At 42.6% G+C, this 20,418-nt stretch overlaps 1 protein-coding gene across 2 annotated transcripts in view; it reads right to left on the bottom strand.

The window, feature by feature from the left end:
• Positions 1–1,090: 1,090 nt before the first annotated feature.
• The window catches only part of LOC137336295 (probable thiopurine S-methyltransferase), a 31,898-nt gene continuing 12,570 nt past the window's right edge, over positions 1,091–20,418 (bottom strand). The window contains exons 3-9 of one of the 2 annotated variants that reach the window (XM_068001650.1): positions 20,203–20,295; positions 17,928–18,060; positions 12,802–12,854; positions 11,337–11,411; positions 10,058–10,143; positions 8,983–9,027; positions 1,091–3,044 (exon numbers count right to left, since the gene is read on the bottom strand). In XM_068001650.1, coding sequence (XP_067857751.1) covers positions 2,920–3,044; positions 8,983–9,027; positions 10,058–10,143; positions 11,337–11,411; positions 12,802–12,854; positions 17,928–18,060; positions 20,203–20,295 — 610 coding nt within the window. In that variant the 3' untranslated portion in view covers positions 1,091–2,919. The other variant, XM_068001651.1, reaches the window with a different exon arrangement.

Below are 20,418 nucleotides of genomic sequence, written 5' to 3'. Positions count from 1 at the left end.
TGGTTTGCATTGAAACGGTTTATCTGTTGTGTTAAATAAATTGTCAGTTTATAGCCCAAATCTTGGTCTGATAGAGTGCACATTCAATCTCCCTACTGAAGACGAGGAGAATCATGTGGTTGTATATTCCAATAAGCCAGAGCATGGTGGCAAAGGTTCTCTGTTTGACCCCAGCGTCTCTCTATCGTTACCTAGATATTGAGCAGGTAAAGACATACTACAGTTTGTAGAGATGCAAGGTCTACTTATCGGAATGGTCAGAGATGCTAAAGCTGAGTAGAATATCTGGTGCAAAATCCAACTGAAACCGGATGGTATTGAGTCAGGATGGCTCCTTGAAGTGGAAGTAGCATGAAACCTGGCCTACCATGTCAAAATGAGGATTGTCTGGCCGTCTCTACACCTGTTCTTGGTATGCTGGGTTGGTGCCAAGATCAACTCCAGTGGCTTTTTTTTAGGCCTTTTGAATTTCATCCACTTCAGAATAATTTCCGAGTGGCAACTTCCTCTAGAGTCTCAGGGAAAAACTGATGCAGAATGAACATGTGTTCAGGATGTGCTTGAATAGTACATCAACAACTTGCATTTATATAGCGCCTTTAATGTTGTAAAATGTCCCAAGCCGCTTCACAAGAACATAATCAAACAAAAATTGACACCAAGCTAAAGAAGGAGACATTAGGACAGGTGACCAAAAGCTTGGTCAAAGAGGTAGGTTTTAAGGACATGAGAGTTACTGTGACTGTCCTTCTGCTGCCTAAACACCTACTGGGCATCAAAGCAACACTTAAAACTTGCATGGACACAATATTTTAACTTGCGATTTCTAGAAAAAAACCTAAATGAATTGAACCTTCTTGCCCAATATGGGCAATCTACAGAGCAGTCACTGAAAATGACAATGGGGAAAAGGAACTAAAGACATCTGAGAAGGTGTCTTTTATATACAGTGTGAGAAAAGGAATGTCATCACACCATGTTATTGATGTAGAATTACTATAAAAGGTTCTTACGATTCTCCATGCTGGTGCCCAAAGTTCATTCACTGGGGTTAATGGAGAAAACTGAACTGAAGAATCGATACACAAACTAAAGCTTTTGTACCTGTTTAATACATTGCCACAAAATGTAGAAGAGTGGTACAGCATTGTAATACTAATTCAATGAAATGCACACTGTTCTCATTGAGACATTTCTTACACATCAAAGTTCTTAATTGTAAAAAGGACGATTATTTTCTGTTTTTATTTCATCAACAGGCTTTTTGCACAGAATAAATGTAACATATATGTAATATTTCTGTATTGCTGGTATGTTACACATCTGCTGCAATTTAGATAACATTGAATGAAAAATGAAAATTCACACTACTTGTTAGGTGTGAGTATTTTACAAGGCTGCCACACAGTTCAGTGTTTTTGATTAGGTATTTTCTATGGTCATCAACACACTGACAAGGCATTAGGCCAGATTTTGCTGAAAAAATAATGGCGTCTAAACGACGCATGCTATTATTAATGTGCAAATTGACCAGCAACTTGTAGCGAGGAAGAGATACCCCATGAATTGTGAATCACCACCAGTTGCTGGCTGATTTGCGCCGCTCTGCCAATAGCTTCGCAAAAACAGCATCTTAACCTCCCCGTGATTTTCATGAAGTTGCTGCATTTGTACATCAATTGCCCATTAAACTCGCCACAAAGTTAAGTCTAGTAATTAACAGTGTAAGTACCCTTTTAACAATGTTATAATTGTTAATGACTGCCATCAACCGCTCTTGCCCAGAAAGTGAACAATTATAAGTGTGGAGTCTCGTTCCTTCAGGTTGTGAATTGTTTTAGGAGATTTTAAAAATGTCGAATTTTAAATGTTACATTTTTTCTTACTTTTCCTCTCTCTTAATCCAATCTTTCTTTCCCTCTCTTTATTTCTATTTCTATACCAGATTTGACTCAAATTCACCCTACTTCTGAGTCATTCCACTGTTTATTTCTCAATCCTTAAATCCCATTGGTTAAGGAGATACACTGTTGGTCCCATCGTTTACCAAGGTCCCAGATGCACTGTTGCCCTTGCACCGTTATCAGCTCGCACTTCCAGTAACATTGTGGGCAAAATTTTTTAAAACCTAAATGTGGATGAAGCTGTCTAATGGGGTACGCCACGAGATGCCCCGCTGCGGCAAAATCTGGCCCATTATTTCCTGTAACTTCCCTCAGCACACAAGGCATTTTGTCTGTACACCGTCTGTGTAATTCTGAATGATTGTGGTGCTGGGAAATGCACAGTGATGCTCTTCTGAACATGGCAGCAGTTTCTCTATCACTATCCAGCAAAAAACAAACACAACATTGTTATGACAAAGAATCTCAGGCATATACGATCATATGATAGAGAGGGGGCAGGTCACAGGGAAATCTTTCCTTATGTGGTACTAAAAAATGGTGTATGCTCCATATAATATGGAAATTATAGTACAGTAGATTTGCAATGATTTAACTTTGAATTATGATGTCAAGTGAAGATTGATCCAGCATTGGTCCATGGATCAGCCTCAGTGAAACATGGCCTTGAGTCACTAATAGAAGTTTTAGACAATTTCATTCAGTCGTTTAAGTAACATTTATGGAATGTCACTGCTGCAACACACAAAAAAAATTGGGGTTCCGCCACCAGAAGGAAAAAAAAATAAAGTACATGAATTCACTCGATCTAAAAATCTCATGGTTGAATAGTCTGCTAACACTCTGTCACATAGAATGAATGGCCACTTGGTGAGGTACTGGAAGGCTGTCAACACATGTGGAGCTATACACCAGTCATTTTGCAAATTGGGAAAGTTAAAACAAAAGAGAGAAAAGGCTTAAAAATGTATATAATATATAAATATAATTAGTGCAGCCTGTGTTGTATGAATGCTCAGGAAGAATCTGTCTTCAGTGTAATGAGATGAACTTCCTCAGTAAAGGATTCTAGACCCCACAATTTTTGTTTCCCGGACAGTGTGTCAGATGATTCCAGCAACTGAATGTTGCAGGTATGGCCTGGAAAAAAGGGTACCAGTGATAACAAACTTTAATACTGATGGGTATTCTTAATTTATGTTCGCTGTTTATGAAAGTTCCCATTATATCGTTGGGTGTATCTGAACAACCTGAAGCCTCACACCAAATGTTTACAAAGGTCGCAATAGCTTCCGATTCAAAATTCTATTTAGCATATTCCCATTATTGTTTTACATTTTCATAAAGCATTAGGAGGTCAGCAGAGATGTGAAGCAGATCTGTCAGGAGAGGAAGAGAGAGGTTGCTGGAAGAGGGACATGGAAATACCTCAGGTGGGAATCAAAAATATATGACATTGGGGGCTTCTGAGTGAGAACAGCATTGCAGATGCACAGACAGATGTGGTGGCTGCGCTGGGCTCCCCTGGTGCCTCAAAATTAAATGTAAGGAGTCTTACAACACCAGGTTATAGTCCAACAGCTTTATTTGGAATCACAAGCTTTTGGAGCTTTCCTCCTTCGTCAGGTGAGTGTAGGTTTCCGTAAATGCACAGCATATATAGTCAGAGAACAATGCCTGGTGATTACAGATAATCTTTCCAACTGCCCGTTATCACACCTCGGCATAGATATAATCAAAGCAATCAAAGGAGTGGATGGTGTCCAGACAGAGAAACATTACATCCCAGACTACTGAATACACAAGCGGTCATAACACAAAGACAGAGAGAGAGAGAATGACCAGTTGTATTAAAAACAGATAACTTTTTTTTGCAAGTGGGGTTACATGTAGCGTGACATGAACCCAAGATCCCGGTTGAGGCCGTCCTCATGAGTGCGGAACTTGGCTATCAATTTCTGCTCGACGATTTTGCGTTATCGTGTGTCTCGAAGGCCGCCTTGGAGAACAGCGTCCACGACACCACACAACCCTGCCACAGCAACCTCTGCAAGACATGCCAGATCATCGACACAGATACCACCATCACACGAGAGGACACCACCCACCAGGTACATGGTTCATACTCCTGTGACTCGGCCAACGTTGTCTACCTCATACATTGCAGGAAAGGATGCCCCGGAGCATGGTACATCGGCGAGACCATGCAGACACTGCGACAACGGATGAACGGACACCGCACAACAATCGCCAGACAGGAGGGTTCCCTCCCAGTCGGGGAACACTTCAGCAGTCAAGGACATTCAGCATCCGATCTTCGGGTAAGCGTTCTCCAAGGCGGCCTTCGAGACACACGACAGCGCAAAATTGTCGAGCAGAAATTGATAGTCAAGTTCCGCACCTATGAGGACGGCCTCAACCGGGATCTTGGGTTCATGTCACGCTACATGTAACCCCACCAGCAAAAAAAAGTTATCTGTTTTTAATACAACTGGTCATTCTCTCTCTTTCTCTGCCTTTCGGATCTCTCTCTCTCTCTCTCTCTCTGTCTTTGTGTTATGACCGCTTGTGTATTCAGTAGTCTGGGATGTAATGTTTCTCTGTCTGAACACCATCCCCACTCCTTTGATTGCTTTGATTATATCTATGCCGAGGTGTGATAACAGGCAGTTGGAAAGATTATCTGTAATCACCAGGCATTGTTCTCTGACTATATATGCTGTGACTTTATGGAATCCTACACTCACCTGATGAAGGAGGAAAGCTCCGAAAGCTTGTGATTCCAAATAAAGCTGTTGGACTATAACCTGGTGTTGTAAGACTCCTTACATTTGTCCACCCCAGTCCATCACCGGCATCTCCACATCAAAATTAAAATCACAGTGTCTGAACCATACACAGAGCAGCATGTCTTAGGTTTGATTCCCCCCCCCGGGTCTGTGCTGAGTTAGCTGATCTCAGCTGCAGCAGTGGAGGTGGTGGCGCTACAATTGGCTGCAGTGCCCTTTGGGTTAAGGAAGGGAAGGGTTGGCCACGGTTTCCCACTCCCTACTCCTACTGCTGCTGGAAGCATGCGTGTATGTCGCTGCCAGGTGAGGGACAAGATTGGGCTTGACTTTGATGTCCTCCACAGTTGGATAGTTTGCTGACAACGTCAAGCTGACATATGAATACTGAGGTGAGGTACTGGAGGGTGACCAGCGCCTGTGGTACTGTAGCCCAGTAAGAGAGTCAATATCTTGCAGGGCTGTGGCGAAAGAGCAGGGGAGTAGGACTAATTGGATAGCTCTTTCCAAAAGCTGGCACGGGGGTGATGGGCTGAATGGCCTCCTTCTTTGCTGTATGGTTCTAGGAGAGTAAGAGAGAGGAGAAAATGGTGGGGGTGGGCAGAAAATTGGGGAGAATAAAGGCATAGGGGCGCCAGAAAACATAATAGAGAGTGGGGAAGGGGATCAGAGGCAGAAGCACAGAAAGGATCAGAGGCATGAAGTGAGCGAGGGGGAGAATAATTATTAATGCACAATTGTCTTATATCTTTTCCAAAATTAACTAAATTTAAAAGTTCAAATGTTGCCTCTGATTGCTGTGTATGATTTTTTTTGGTCAGCTGGTACCTGACACACTTTGGGGACCTGTTACCATTCTTAAGAGCCTTCAAACCAAGCTGCTGGGAAATCCACACAGAGAGGGTGATTTTAAACCCTAATAACAGGTGGGTTGGGGGCGGGTGGGTGTTGAAAATAGTTGTTTTTTGGGTCACGACTGCATCCCGGCTTTATTTCTGGGTTTAATATCGGCGTGTAAAAGTACAGGCTTCCCACTGGGAATGCAAAGTCCGAATATTTTGCAGTTGCGACCCAAAAAAACAACAATTTTCAACTCCCACCCAGTGCCATCCCACCCGTTCTTGGGGTTTAAAATCACCCCCCGAGATTCTGTTTACCTGATTTTGGAGTGCACACTCTCTCCCCACAGAGACATGCCCACTTATCTAAGTTTACACAGTATGGGCTCAATTTTAAAAGGGAGGGATGGTGGGGGAGGGGGGTGATTTGCGGGCGCCAAAGCCAGAAGGCAAGTAGATGATCGCAAACCTAATGAGGCCTATTAAAGCCTCTTCCGGGTTTCGCGCCCTGATTGACAGGCTGGCTGCCGAGATGGGGGGGATAGAAAGAGAGAGAGAGACCTCATCAACTGTTGCGGAGGGTGGGGGGGAAGAGAAGAGATTGGACATCAGAAGTGGGGGGGGAGAAGACATCGGATGTCGGAAGGTTGTGGGGGGGAGAAGACATCCGGCGGGTGGGGGTGGAGGGGTGGAGAGAGAAGACATCAGGGATGGAGAAGACATTGGACATCGGGAGGGGGGCGGGGGGGGGGGGGGGGGAGAAAACATCGGACATCGAAGGGGGGAGAAGACATCAGGCATTGGACATCAGAAAGGGAGGGGATGATATCGGACATCGGAGCGGGAGTTGCAGGTGAGATTGTTTGCAAGGTATGTTTATTTATTTTTTTACAATAGGAAATGTAATTTTATTTAATTTATTTTTCACTGATCCGGCCCTTCATTCACCAGGCGTGAATTGGAAGCTGTGGGAAAGTCGCCCGGGTAAGTTCAAAATTGTTCTAAGTGGCCGATATGCCAAAAATAAAGTACCTTAAGTACCTCAATGAGGTACTTTGAGGTACTTTTGCTTGTTTAAATATCGTCCCGCCGGCTTTAATTGCCAGCACGACTTCCGGGTTTGGGAACGGCGCGTGCACCCAGATGACTCTGGGTTGTGCGCATTCTTCAGCTGGTTGGAGCCGGGAGTCCTACCTGCTCCGGATTTCTCAGATTTTCTTTGCCCCAACGCACCCGGACTTTCATTTTAAAATTGAGCCCTAAAGGTGCAGGTTAGTTACAACCATGGCTTACAGACCCCCAAGTGTGTGCAGCGTGCTGGAGTTTATCCAGTTAAAACAATTCAGCTTATCTGCGTGAAGCACTGGTAAGCTTCCTGCTGCTTGTCCAGCCACAACCCCCCTACCTGTTGGCGCACTGCCATGCAGGGATATCTGGTACTGAGTTGGAAGTATCTAAGCTGCCAGTGACAGCATTACCCCTTCAGGTCCTGTTAATAAGCCAGACTACTGAGTCAATCATCAACAGTGCCCTGGAGTACTGCAGACTGGCTCGGATCAGACATCGGATTACTGGGTCTGCCATGAAGGCTTCGCTCAGTAACAATTTTTCATAGCTAGGTATGTCATTTTGGAGCCAGCTGATTTGCAGGATGACCCCATTTACCTCCCTACCACCAAGGAAGATAGTCAAGAGTTGGTCGTTAGACAACAAGTAAGTGTTAAGTATCATTGTGAGCAGCACCATGTGAGTGCATTGGCTTTCTTCTAACCACAGCATAGACACACACTATATCCCCTTGAACAGTGCTTCCACTGGTTGGAGATGTCGTGCTTCAGCAGCAGCTGTTTGCCTAACTCTAATGCAACCCACACACGGTACCAGATCCTGGATACATGTTCTCGTGCCTGAGCAGCTACCAGCTTACAACAGCGTTCCAAGTCTCATTTTTCTCATCAGCTAAATGGTGGACATCAGTGGCAGGAAGGGCCATGAAAGGCAGCTTGTGATGAACCAGCCATCTTGATGTTCTAGACATCCAAGTCCAGTGCTGTTTATCAGGCTTACACACATGACCAATTGCTGAATCCGGGTCCTTAAATGGAAGTGCTTTGGCAAAGAGACATGAAGCTGTGAGATTGACTCCCACTCCGTGTTAATCAGTCACTGGCCAGTGAAGGCTGGAGTCCTTCTTCCCTGTAATAGTTTCTCTTTTTTGCCTTAAATCCACCTCACAGGTTGGTCCTGGATTTCACACACAAGGGTCGATTTTACAGGGGGGGCGCCAAAGCAGTGGCAAACTGTCCGGCCCCTTGGAGCATGAGGCCCTGGAGATTTTAACCTCTAGGCCTCATTTGAATGCGCGACCCCGACTCCAACTCCTACCCAAAGCTGGTGGGAATGACGTCACCGTCGGTGGGTGGAAGTCAAAATTGGTAAGCAGTGGGAAGCTTACCAGTGTCTTCCCGCTCCTCCTGGACCACAAGAAACCTTTAAAAATTAAAAAAAAGATACGGACTTACCTGAGCCTGGATCCGTGCTGCTACCAGCTTTTGCTGGCGGGCCAGCGACTGCAGGGGCTATAGCCAGGCCTGCGGATAAAAAGGCGTGCACGTCCCGATGGCGTAATCAGGATGTGATATTGCCATTTAAATTAGGCCCCTGCTCTTCGGAAACATGGGGGCAGGGAGTTAAAATCGTCCCTAAAGACTGTTGCATGCCCTGGTATTCTAAACCATGAAAGAGAATGGTTTGGACACATCTTACACGCCACTAACTTGTGCTCGGATTTGCTGTTATTAAACAAAGACAAATTTGATCTATGAGTGCTCGAATCGGATGAATGCCAAGGATCCTTCTATTGCAGAAACCATCAACTTTTCATTAGCATTATCGTGAAAAAGACCAGACTTCTGGGTGCCAGTTCCTCGGGCTCCATATGATTTTAGTTGGTCAACAGCCAACTCACCTGAGTTCCAGAGTTGACTCTTATTCTGTAATAAGTTCTGTTTTTTAATGTGTTACAGATTGGGGGAACATAATTTACTCCTTGTGATTCTTTTGGAAATTTCCAATGTCAGCTAGACTATCAGCAGAAGCCACAGTAAATGCTTTATCAAGCTTAGATTGCACATCCCTCTGGATCAGCTATTGAGTGGCATGGGGGAAAGTTGCCTCCTCCATTGCCCACAAAGTGCGTAGGCCAGAAAAGAAAAATAATAAGGAAAATGGAGGAAATTTATCTTCAATCAAAAACTGCAGAACCCTCACCCCCACAAAGAAAACAGGCATAATGACAAACAACAGTAAAGCCTTTCACATTCTTGAAACAGCGTTGTGAGGCAGTGCAGCTTTAAATGAAAATTATTTAAATTTGCAAACTGCACACAGTGAAACGGAACACAAATGAAAGTTAGTAAATGCCCTTTAAAGATACAGTAAAAATAAACTCACTGAACAAATCCCGGATTTCAGAGTCTGGGATCTTGGGTGGTAAACCTATGAACACAACACATTTTTTTTTTAAAGTTACCAGTTCAAAATGTGTAAACAATTTTTTGAAAATTTCAAACATAGGTTATTATAGCTGACTAGGCCCTAGGCTCTAGAATTCCCTCCCTTATCATCTTCGCCTCGCTCCTCCTTTAAGATGCTCCTTAAAACCTACCTCTCTGACCAAGCTTTTGGTCACCTATCCTAATATCTTCTTATGTGACTCAGTGTAAAAGTTTGTCTGATATTGCTCCTGTGAAGCACCTGGAGATGTTTTACCACATTAAAGGCACTATATAAATGTAAGCTGTTGTTGTTATTGACCAATACATTGATGGACAATTTAGGTCAGACTGCAAAGGAAAATCAAGTGTGAAGGGGACCATAACATCTCCCAGTCATAAAAATCCCCAATATTTTATTCGACAAACTGTGAATTAGGATGTTTAATAAGTATATTTTCTTTCTTAGTCAGAGCAACAGAGAGCTAAGAATAAAATTCTTATTTTTTGCTTCCCTTGTCTCCCCTACTTTCCCGCAGATACCTCATCCAATGTTCCATTCTTCTCTGGATGAACCGTTGAATGTTGGCAGGCTATTTGATCCTAATCTCACTTAATGCCACACACAAATACACTTTCCAGCAATACCACTAGACAGTAGTCAGTAGTGGTAACCTTGGTCGATTCTCCCCACCCCTCCACACACCCCAATCCTTCACCCCAAATGTTGCCCTGATTGAGATCACGCTACTCAGACAGATCAGCAATCAAACTCTGGAACCCTCCTGCCCTATGTAGCTCAGTACCACCCATGGGTGGTGTATGTATCCACCGAGTCATCAAGAGAGTGGGCTGAGAGTGAAATCCATCTGTAAGCATATTATAACATTTGTAAATTATGGGGTATTTAATTCAACACGAACATGTCTTCACACAAAGGTGCATTATAAGGGTTTTCTTTCCCTCTTTTACAAAAAACAGTAAACATTACACCTTCATACTTATAACTAAGAGAGGAACTCTGTTTCACTTACCAGTATAATCACTCTTAGTGCAAACTAAAGTGTCCAGAAGGTATCGACACCCTTTGGCCATAAGGGTTATTATTAGTTCCCTATAACTAAAACAGACAAAAAACAAAAGTAATGCACACACACACACAAAGTCAAGCTCCTGTGGTATTGCACAAGATTTTTTATTATATGTAATATACTCTTCACCAAGGAAACAAAGCTGTAGCTACAAATCAGTGAAGGTTCCTGCTCCTGATCAATAATCAGTGATCCCAGTTGAAAAATGCAAAGCATAGTCACTGGATAAGGATAAGACTGTTGATGTCCAGTGACCCCTGCTGGAAGTGTGCTTGTTTGAACATAAGGTGAGGGCAGGAATAGGCTTGGTTATGATGGGACCATGATTGAACAGCTTGACAAAACTATCTTGGTTCACAAGTGAAGATTGGATGCTTAGGCAAGCTACTGTTGCCTGTGGGACTGTATTCCAACATAAAATGTCACTTTCAGAGAAGAGAGGCAATTGACAAAAATCAGAGGGTGGGTAAATTTTTCAATTGGTCACATGCCCTTTCATGAGAAAAAGCAGCAAGAACACAGATTCACCCCAGTCAGAGTGCATTAGAAACAGAACAGCCCCAGCCAGACATGTTCAATTCTACTGTATCTAATAAACACTGTGAAGTAAAGCATCCTGAGGAAACAAAGCTTCAATCATACTGAAGAAGAACTCTTATTTATCATATATAATATGTAGAAACAGAAAATACTGGAAATACGCAGCAAGTCAGGCAGCATCTGTAGAAAAAGAAACAGAGTTAACTCCAGCATTTTCTGTTTTTATTTCAGATTTCCAGCATCCACAGTATTTTGCTTTTGTCTTAATTTATCATAATCAGGGACAAGAGCATAACGTGGAATCCTCCTCCTAATGACAAATTAGTCTGCAATGAGAAAAATTCCAAATTAACATTTTCCATTTGTCCAGGTGCAAAGGTCATTTAGGTAGTGACACAATCCACCCCAGAAAGAGCAGTGAAACTCTGAAGGCATCACTGCATGCTGCTCTCCCAGTTCAAGTTACAGAACAAAGTACAGAAAGCCGCCAGTCTGTCCTTCTCAGATAGGGAAAATCTAATCTTAAAACTCTGTATTCTTTACAGGATTATCTATCTCATTTTAAAAATCAAAACAAAGAAAATACTCCCAGGATGAACATCATATCTTAGGTTAACTGAGGTACATACCAGCAATTCACTTGTCTATGTTAAGTGAAATCTGAAAAAGGCACACTGCTCACCGTTGTCTGTCAGAGCCGTTGAGTGGTTGCAGAGAACCTCGGTCCCAGATCCCATCAAACTGTCCAGCAATTAAACTATCCATGAGAAAAGCAGAATGGAGTGGATTACAAACTACTGTACAGTCAAATATAATTAGACATTTCAGCTCTCATAGAATCAAAAACACAAAAATGTTCCTCACTTTATAAATACCAACTCAGGTTTTTACATAAACTGACAGTCAATGTTAAGTAACTTGCTTGCATCTACATTACTTGTTTCCCTCAGTACTTTAAAAACCACATCTCCTCTCAGTCTTCTTTTCCAACTGTGCTAATGCACATCCTTTCATCACAAACATGTTTTATTTTGTAATTTGCAAAGCTCTACATTTATTTACTTTGAAATCTATTCCATCTGTTCTATTGATCCAGGGATATTTTTGGAAGAGTTAAAGCACTTAGGTCTGGTTATTGGCTATTCACTGAAAATATCTAATCAATGTGAAGGTGCTATTAACAAGGTTATCAAATACTGCAAACTTAACAACATACATATGGAATCTGATCCAATGTCAATGGATAATGTCACTGAGGAACTAACTGTAGGCAAGGAATGCGAAGGAGCCAAGGATCGAACCGTGAGTTACTCCCAGGGTGGTGTGCAGGAGCTGGAATATAAGCCATTGCTGGAAACGTATTGGTTATGTTGGGACAGCAAGGAATGGAACCAAGAAAGGGCAGCACAATGTAGGTGGACCACCAAAGAGGATATGGAAGAAAATGGAGTGGTTGACCATGTTGAATGTAGTGGAGAGGCTGAGGAGAACAAAGAGAGATAATGTGCCATGGTTGCAGCCATAAAGCACGTAGTTGACTTGATCAGGGTAGTCTCAGTAGGTGAGCAGGGTGGAAGCCAGAGTGAACAGTATTGAAAAGGGAATGGTGGGAAAGATGAACATGGAGCTGGGGGTGATGATGCCTTCAAGGGTCTGAGACAGGAAAGAGAATTTTGGGATGAGGCAGTGGTTGGAGAGGATTATGGTGTTTAGGATGGGTTTTTGAAGGACAGGGTGATGACTGTATCTTTTAATGGCAGAGGAACAATACCTTTGCAAAAGGAACCATTAGTGCTGTCAGTGGCAAGGAAAGGTAGTTGGGTAGTCAGGGGTTGGGTTGGGGAGATGCTTAAAGACTCGGAAGGTGATTACATGAAGAAAATTAGAGTGTTGAGAGTTGGGAGGGGGTATTGGGAGAGAAGCTACTGAGTGATATGGGCCCGAATGGCGTGAGGGAAGGGATTGAGGCAGGGAGCGTCGGCGGGTAAGGGATAGAAGAGGAGAAGGCTGAGGGAGCTATGCAGACGAACCTAATCATGGAAAAAATCCATGAGCTCCTCATGTGTCTGGGGTCAAGAAAAACTTTACACCAAAGAAAACGTGGATAAAGAACAAACTTCAATGGAGACGGGAACGCTTATTCTTACCTTGAGAAGTCAAACACATTGCACTTATAGAGAGAAATCCGCCCATCAGAACTCTGAAATGAAAGCACAAAGTATCAGATTGTAGCTTTTTAAGCTTGTATTTAATGCCCCACCTCCACAGGCTCCTATTGTTGCTGCTGTTGCTTTCCTTCAACAGGCTGGTTTGTGTCAAAAACTGGCTGTCACTGTTGTGATAGGAGTTGGCTTGTACAGGGCAATACTGGCCCTTCAACAGAGACAGAATATCCTGGTAGGCTACAAAGTGCTCCATTTTGTGGTCACAATAAATTAGGCAAAATATATCAGTTGCCTACGATTTCTTTATACTGTAAAAGTTTCCTAATTTTTCCTCCCCTCAGAGATGAAACATTCGGCTGGGGGCTGGCACACCTTTGTACATTATAGATCAGGGTTGGCATCTGGACTTGTTGGGGGGAGAGGGGGGTCCAACGCTTCACAACTACAGTCACTTAGTAGTGTGAACACTTAGAGCATCACAGGAATAAAACATGTTCGTAGGGTAGATTAAACCAGGCACTCCTGGAGGGGACCAACGCTAGATGGGAGCGCAAGCCAGAGTTAGGGCTATAAAATAATAGCTCTGATTCTCCAACTTGCGTGGCTACATTCTGAGAACACAGCGATGCTGAATTTGACCTCATATCTATATCTGACATTGGAAAGTGGGTGGTCCAACCTGTGGCCCCAGAGCCCTGACAATCTGGTCCCCACCCACCCACACCCCCCTCCTTCCCGCCCCCCCAATCCGAAACAAGTCGCTCTTATTTGCATGTTTATTTCTTATTTGCTGATTTGTCCTGTTTGAATTTGTGGGCCTGGAGGTTTGCAAAGGGCAGTTAGTAACGTTGCCTCATTGGTGGAAAAATCCTAAATCAGATGATTGAGATTTAATGATATCAACATGGATTTAAACTTCATATCTGGTCTCCGAGGGCCCATCATACACAGGTACACCGGTCATAAAGGATGGTGAAGTACGATTTCTCAAAGTTGTTAACAAACTGCAGTTTGATCAGAACTCACAAAGCATATTGTTAACTTTGCACCGGAAACCTGCAGATTGCATTAAAGGGAGGCAGAGTTGAGAAACCAACACGTAATAAGATTCAGATCTTAACCACCCCTCCTATTTTCCTTTGGACATTCTGTAACCATTTACATTTCCTCTGGATCCATATTTTGTTTCTATGTTTGTCCCAGTACCATCTCCTTTTGCCTTGCACCATCATCCCTTTTGTCATTTATTCACTCCTGCCCTCCACTCTATCACAGACCTTCCCTTTTGTTCTTTCCCTGCCCCACCTTTTCCCTTTCTCTGTATTTGCTGTTCATCTCTAACTTCTTCCAGTTCTGATGAAAGGTCATCGGCCTGAAACATTAACAGATTCTCTCCCCACAAATGCTGCCTGAGCTGCTGAATGTTTCCAGCATTTTCTGTTTTTATTACGTAATAAGGTTCGCCTGTTTTTATTTAAATTTACACAATCTTATTTAATGCTTTTGTATTCATTCTCGGGATGTGGGCATTTATTGCCCATCCCTCAGTTGCCCTTGAGGAGGTGGTGGTGGTCTTCTTCTTGAACCGCTGCAGTCCGTGGGGTGAAGGTTCTCCCACAGTGCTGTCAGATAGGGATTTCCAGGATTTCAACCCAGCGATAATGAAGGAACGGCGATATATGTCCAAGTTGGGATAGTGTGTGACTTGGAGGGGAACTTGGAGGCACATGTATTTACCTACTGTATTTATAGGGGTATTTTATTATAGGTGAAGTACTTTGGGATGTTTTTGAGATAATTCCGTGAGTCATGATTAGAGGCTATATAGATGCAAGTCTTCCTTTCATTCAATATATGTTTATATGTGGCCCATTATTCAGAAGTCCACAGAAAATAAAACAAATGGTGCTATGTTTCTTTTGAAATTGTAACAAAAGGTTTAGATTTGAGGGATTGAATAACTGAGTTGTTTGATTTTGTTAGAGTTTTCAGAGAAAAGAAAGGTAGTTACCAGCGACAGGCCATTTGAATGCAGAGTGGAGCAGTTAAAGTGAGGAGTGAGTAAAGGATTGATTCTCGCAATAGTTTGATACTAACGGGATTTTAGGCTAATACTATCTAGAAGGGCCAGGTCAGAGGTAGTTTGGAAAAAAAAATTCAAACAGCAAGTTTACATTTACTTTCTTAGATAATACATAGAATATCATGGAACAGTGAGCAAACAATTGGACATATGGACAGAGAATCCCAGCTAGAGGAGTGGTAAAAATCTATTCTAAAATTACTTAGCCAGAGTTTGGAGTTTGGGCTCAGATACAATTGGTGAGTAAACATTTTCTTTTCAGTTGAGTTTGTAACACTAGAAATGCAGGGGAGGGGCATCTTCCAGACATGCGTGGTACGTCAGATGCCAGCCATCCTAGAACTATGAGGTATCTAGGGGACTTTTACATCAGATGACAGAGAGCAGAGTGTCTAAAGCGTAAGATTGCTGAGCTCAAGAAGCAACTCTCCACACTCATCCAGGATCATGAGGAGTACCTGGGTGATAAGTTGCAGAAGGTAATCAACAAACAGAATCAGGAAGATAGTGAATTGAGAGAGGAGAGATTAGGGAGAGGAGGGATCAGGGAGAAGATAGGAATTGGTAACTGTCTGCAAGAAACCCCACATTCCTGGAGTTATTGAACAGCTGCATGGTTTTGGATATCAATGAGGAGGTCAGCATCTGTGACCTGGGGAAGGGCAGTCCTGATCAACCATGAGGTAGAGTGTTACCCAAGAGGTGGAGGGAAAAGTTGTGATTCAGAAACTCCTCATCTGATTCTTTCTTGGAGGTGAGTACTGATTTTCTTGGAACTGAGGAGGTAATTGTAAAGGACAATAATAATTACTTATAAGGAAGTGACTGAAATATTGATGGCACTGAAAGAGGCTAATGCCCGGGGGCTGAATAGCCTGCACACAAGGGTACTTGAGGAAATAGTCAATGAAATTGTTCACATTCCAACAGGGATCTTTAGGGAATCATTAGTCAGGAGCTCTACCCAATGATCGGAGAGAAAGAAACTTAAAACCTATCTAGTTTGATGGTGACCTCCAGTTTCTCCCCTATCTCCCCTCATGCCCTCTCCAAGTTCATCTTGTTCACAAGACCCATCTCCTGCTCCCGTGAGAGATTGGAACGTTGGACTGAGAAATGGAAAATGAAATTTAATTTTGACAAGAGCCAAATGATTAGAACAAGAAAGGAGAACAAATATTGAGAGCTATAAACTAAATGGTGTTAGTCTATAGGATACAGCACAAGAAAAGTATTTGGAGGTATTGGTGGACAGACAGTTGAAACTGTCTGCAGAGTGTGTGGCAGAGGTAAATAAGGCAAATAGGATTTTGAGTTAGAAAGCACAGAGGATAGAACACAAATCACAGGATGCGATACTGAGCCTAGACAGGGTATTGGTTCATCCCCATCTTGAGTGTTGTTTGTAGCTCTGATCACCGTAATACAGGAATATTATGTCACTGGAAAAAATGTGGCCATAGGCGACTCATCTAACACTCATCAGGCACCTGAGCTACAAGGAGAGACTACGGAAGCTGAGTTTATTTACACTAGAGAAGGCTGGGAGGATCTTATTGAAGGCAAAACCCTTAAGGGTATCGACAAGGTAAACCATAAGATACTATTTACCATGACAAGGGGCATGGGATGAAGCTCAGAAGAGGGAAGGTGAATAAGCAGATTAGTTCTAACTATTGCACATGGAGGATAGTGAATGCTTGGAATGAAATGTCCAGGGAGGCGATTGAGGCTGCTGATTAAATTTAAGAGGGAGTTGGACAGTGATTTGGTGAGAAAATATTTACTAAGAGATATCAGGGATGAAAGGCTTTAGTTATGAAGAGAGATTAGAGAAACTGGGGTTCTCTTCATGAGAACAGAAAAGTTAAGAAGAGATCCGATAGAGGTGTTCCAAATTATATGGTGATCACACGCGAGTTGCAGATTAATGGAGTGGAAGCCCTTGCAATTCATGAAGGCAGTGGGCTCGTCTGAACATTTATTTAAATAATAGATTAAGTGAGGAGCTTCTGAAATTTCACCCATTCTATAATCAGCTACCAAGTATCACATTGGCCCCAATATTTACGAGGAAGTAGGGAGGGTGCGGGGGAGGCCGAAAAGGCCGGGGACGCGGAGGACCTACTGAGCTTAACGGCAGGACCTCTATTATCTTTTTTGTTCCATTTCCCACCCGGCAGCTGGCCATGTTGACAGCCTGGCCGGCGGCCTGGAGGGAAGACCAGCGGCAGGAGGCCGAAGCTGGGGCCCCTTGGGGACGGTCCCTGGCAATCGGGGGGGGGGGGGGGGGGAAGGTCAGCGATCGCGGCAGGGGGGAGGCCGAAGGCTTTCTTGAGGGGCCGCAGGGAGCATTCCTGCTCCTCCTGACCCACAGGCGCTTACCTTGTGGAGCCCGCAGCTCCTGCCTCCCTTTCACTGGCAGGCATTCTTGACACCTGGGAAATCCGCGTGGCAGCAATGAATTTTAAATCGGGCTCCCAATTGCACTATGGGAGCCTGATTTAAATATGTTAATGAAGTGTCCCGCCTCTCCACAGTGGGACAATCGGGCACCCCGATATCCACCGCTGTACAAAAGGTTGTGGGCGCACACGCGATGTGTTGGAGCCGCATTCCACATATATATAAGTCTTTACCACCACCACCCCCCAATCCGACCCTGTCCCGCCCATCTGGGGAGGGGGGGTTTAATATTGAGGCCATTGTTTTTGTTTCTCTTTAAACATGAAAATAAGAAACTGGATGACACCGATTAGACCAGCTATGTATGGTGCTCTGAATTGGCTGGGTTTGGAAAACACTAATCAGAGATGCACTGTCTGGAAACTTCCCCATGCTTTACATTTAGCCCACAGCCAAAGTCACATACCCACCATGCATTTGCCTGTGGGATAAATTTAATGGATCAAGAAAATTTCTAGACATATTAATCATCTTTAATTTCTAGACACATTATTAATCTTCAGTGTAAAAATCAAGTGAATATTAATAGACTGTTGACAAACAGCTGTCACCATCTTACCTTAAACACTTCTGCATCTGCTATTCCTGGTACAGGCTCCTGAGTGTAGGACAGATTCTGTTCTGTGAAAAATTGTTTTACTGCTATTTCAGATATTTCCACACCAACAATAGTGTGCCCCAGGTCAGCAAGCCTGCAGACAACAGACCAAATGAAGAGGCATGACCCTTTATGGCAAAGTGGATCTCAAAACTCAACTAAAATTTACTGGTCAAAAATACACATGCTTTTTTAGCGCAAAATTTGAAAAGCCCGACCCAAGTATTTCTTCTGTTGTCTTTTAATGCCCAATTAATGCAAATATAAATAAGATTATTGAATAAAGGCTCAATCACAATTATCTTAATTCTTAAGTGAATTAATTGTTTTCTCATAACTTCTTCAAAAGGATCAGTCTAAGCTGCCTGAAATCTAACTTAACATTACATAAATCTTAGGATAGCACAGTACACAATAGCACTATCCTGTCCAAGGGGGTAGACTTAAATCAGTGCAATGAAAATTAGTCAGGTTGAATAAGGATGGCGATCCACTCAGCCAGTTTACCACCCAGGCGGTGAAGCCAGAAATCTACCCCAATATCTCACAAATAAACGCACACAAAACCTTTCTGCTTACTGCACACTGCTCTCTAAAGAACTGATGTTACAGCTGTACAGAGTTCTGGTTAGACCCTGTCTGGAGTATTGCATTCAGTTCTGGGCACCGCACCTTAGGAAGGATATATTGGCCTTGTAAAGGATACAGCGCAGATACACCAGAATAATACTGGGGCTAAAAGGGTTAAATTATGAGGACAGGTTGCATAAACTAGGCTTTTATTCCCTTGAGTACAGAAGATTAAGGGGTGATTTAATTGAGGTTTTTAAGATGAATAAAGGATTTGATAGGGTGGATAGACAGAAACTATTTCATCTGGTGGGAGAGTCTAGAACACGGGGGCATAACCTTAAAATTAGAGCTAGGTTGTTCAGGGATGATGTCAGGAAGCATTCCTTCATACAAAGCATAGTGGAAATCTGGAACTCTCTCCCCAAAAAGCTGTTGAGGCTGGGGGGTCAATTGAAAATTTCAAAACTAAGATTGATAGATTTTTGGTAGGCAAGGGTATTGAGGGTTATGGAACCAAGGCGGGCAGATGGAGTTAAGGTACAGATCAGCCATGATCTGGCTGAATGGCCTACTCATGTTCCTATGTTAGTTGTAACATATGTGGGATGTGCACTATATATTTGCAGTAAACCGTTCTACATTCAAACATAACATGATATTTTGCTACAATAAAACTTTGAGAAATAAAAGAGTTACAATTTGGTCACTGAATTAAGAACAGCATTTGCCGATAAGTATTTAGATTGTAGTCTTAAATAGTTACAAAATGAAAATAAGCACTTTCAGTTTCTAATATCTGGCTATTGTGCATGTTCAATATTTCATTGATCAATGAGCATTAACCTAAATTGAGGATACTCTCACCCATAGTGTGAACTGTAAACAATCTTACAACACCAGGTTATAGTCCAACAATTTTATTTGAAAATCACAAGCTTTCGGAGGCTTCCTCCTTCGTCAGGTGAATGTCAGGTGATTTTCCTGACATTCACCTGACGAAGGAGGAAGCCTCCGAAAGCTTGTGATTTTCAAATAAAATTGTTGGACTATAACCTGGTGTTGTAAGATTGTTTACATTTGTCAACCCCAGTCCATCACCGGCATCTCCACATCATAGTGTGAACAGCAGGGGATCTTCCTTGTGACACACACTGTTTAATCATCGTCACTTCCTACCAGTTTGTAATCCGATATTAATTCCATGTACCTACTTCAAAAACCCAAAAGTACCTTATCAAAGATCTCCTAAAAATCCAAGTAAATTTGACCAACTAAATACATCTCAATTGTTGATTTAACTGCATCTTTCAGGAATTCCAGTGCATGGCATTTAAATTATGTTGTGCAAATATTGGCACATGAATATGTAATATGTTCAAATCACTCTGCTTTGACCAACATTTTTTTAAAAAGTATTAAACTTATTAGATATCAGAAAGTGGAAAATGGCAAATTATAAATTTCAGTCAAAACCTCAAATGGTGCAGACAAATTAAACCCCAAGGGAATGGTTGCTCTAGCATGACTGCAGTTCTGAGATTGAAATGTTGGTTAAGAATATTGAAAAACATGAAATACTAGCAGAGTACAAAAAGTGTATCCTCCAGTGTGACCAACCATACCAATGTTTTAAAATGTCACTCTCCATCGGCAACTTACTTACCATTTCATATCAAATGCCTTCCCACAAAGTGGAAAAAAAATACGAATTTGTTTTCTCCCATTTAGCATAACATCCAGGTATTTCTTCAACATTCTACAGATAAAGAGCAGTTAAAAATGAACAAATATAATTGGACAGTTACAACCAACTCAGCAGCCCCGCTATATCATTTATTAAGTTATACTATGCTGTGGAATTGGATCGCATCCAAAAGTT

Source organism: Heptranchias perlo, chromosome 2 (assembly GCF_035084215.1).
Source record: "Heptranchias perlo isolate sHepPer1 chromosome 2, sHepPer1.hap1, whole genome shotgun sequence".
Taxonomy (NCBI): Eukaryota; Metazoa; Chordata; class Chondrichthyes; order Hexanchiformes; family Hexanchidae; genus Heptranchias; species Heptranchias perlo.
This window is presented reverse-complemented; position numbering and strand designations above follow the sequence as displayed.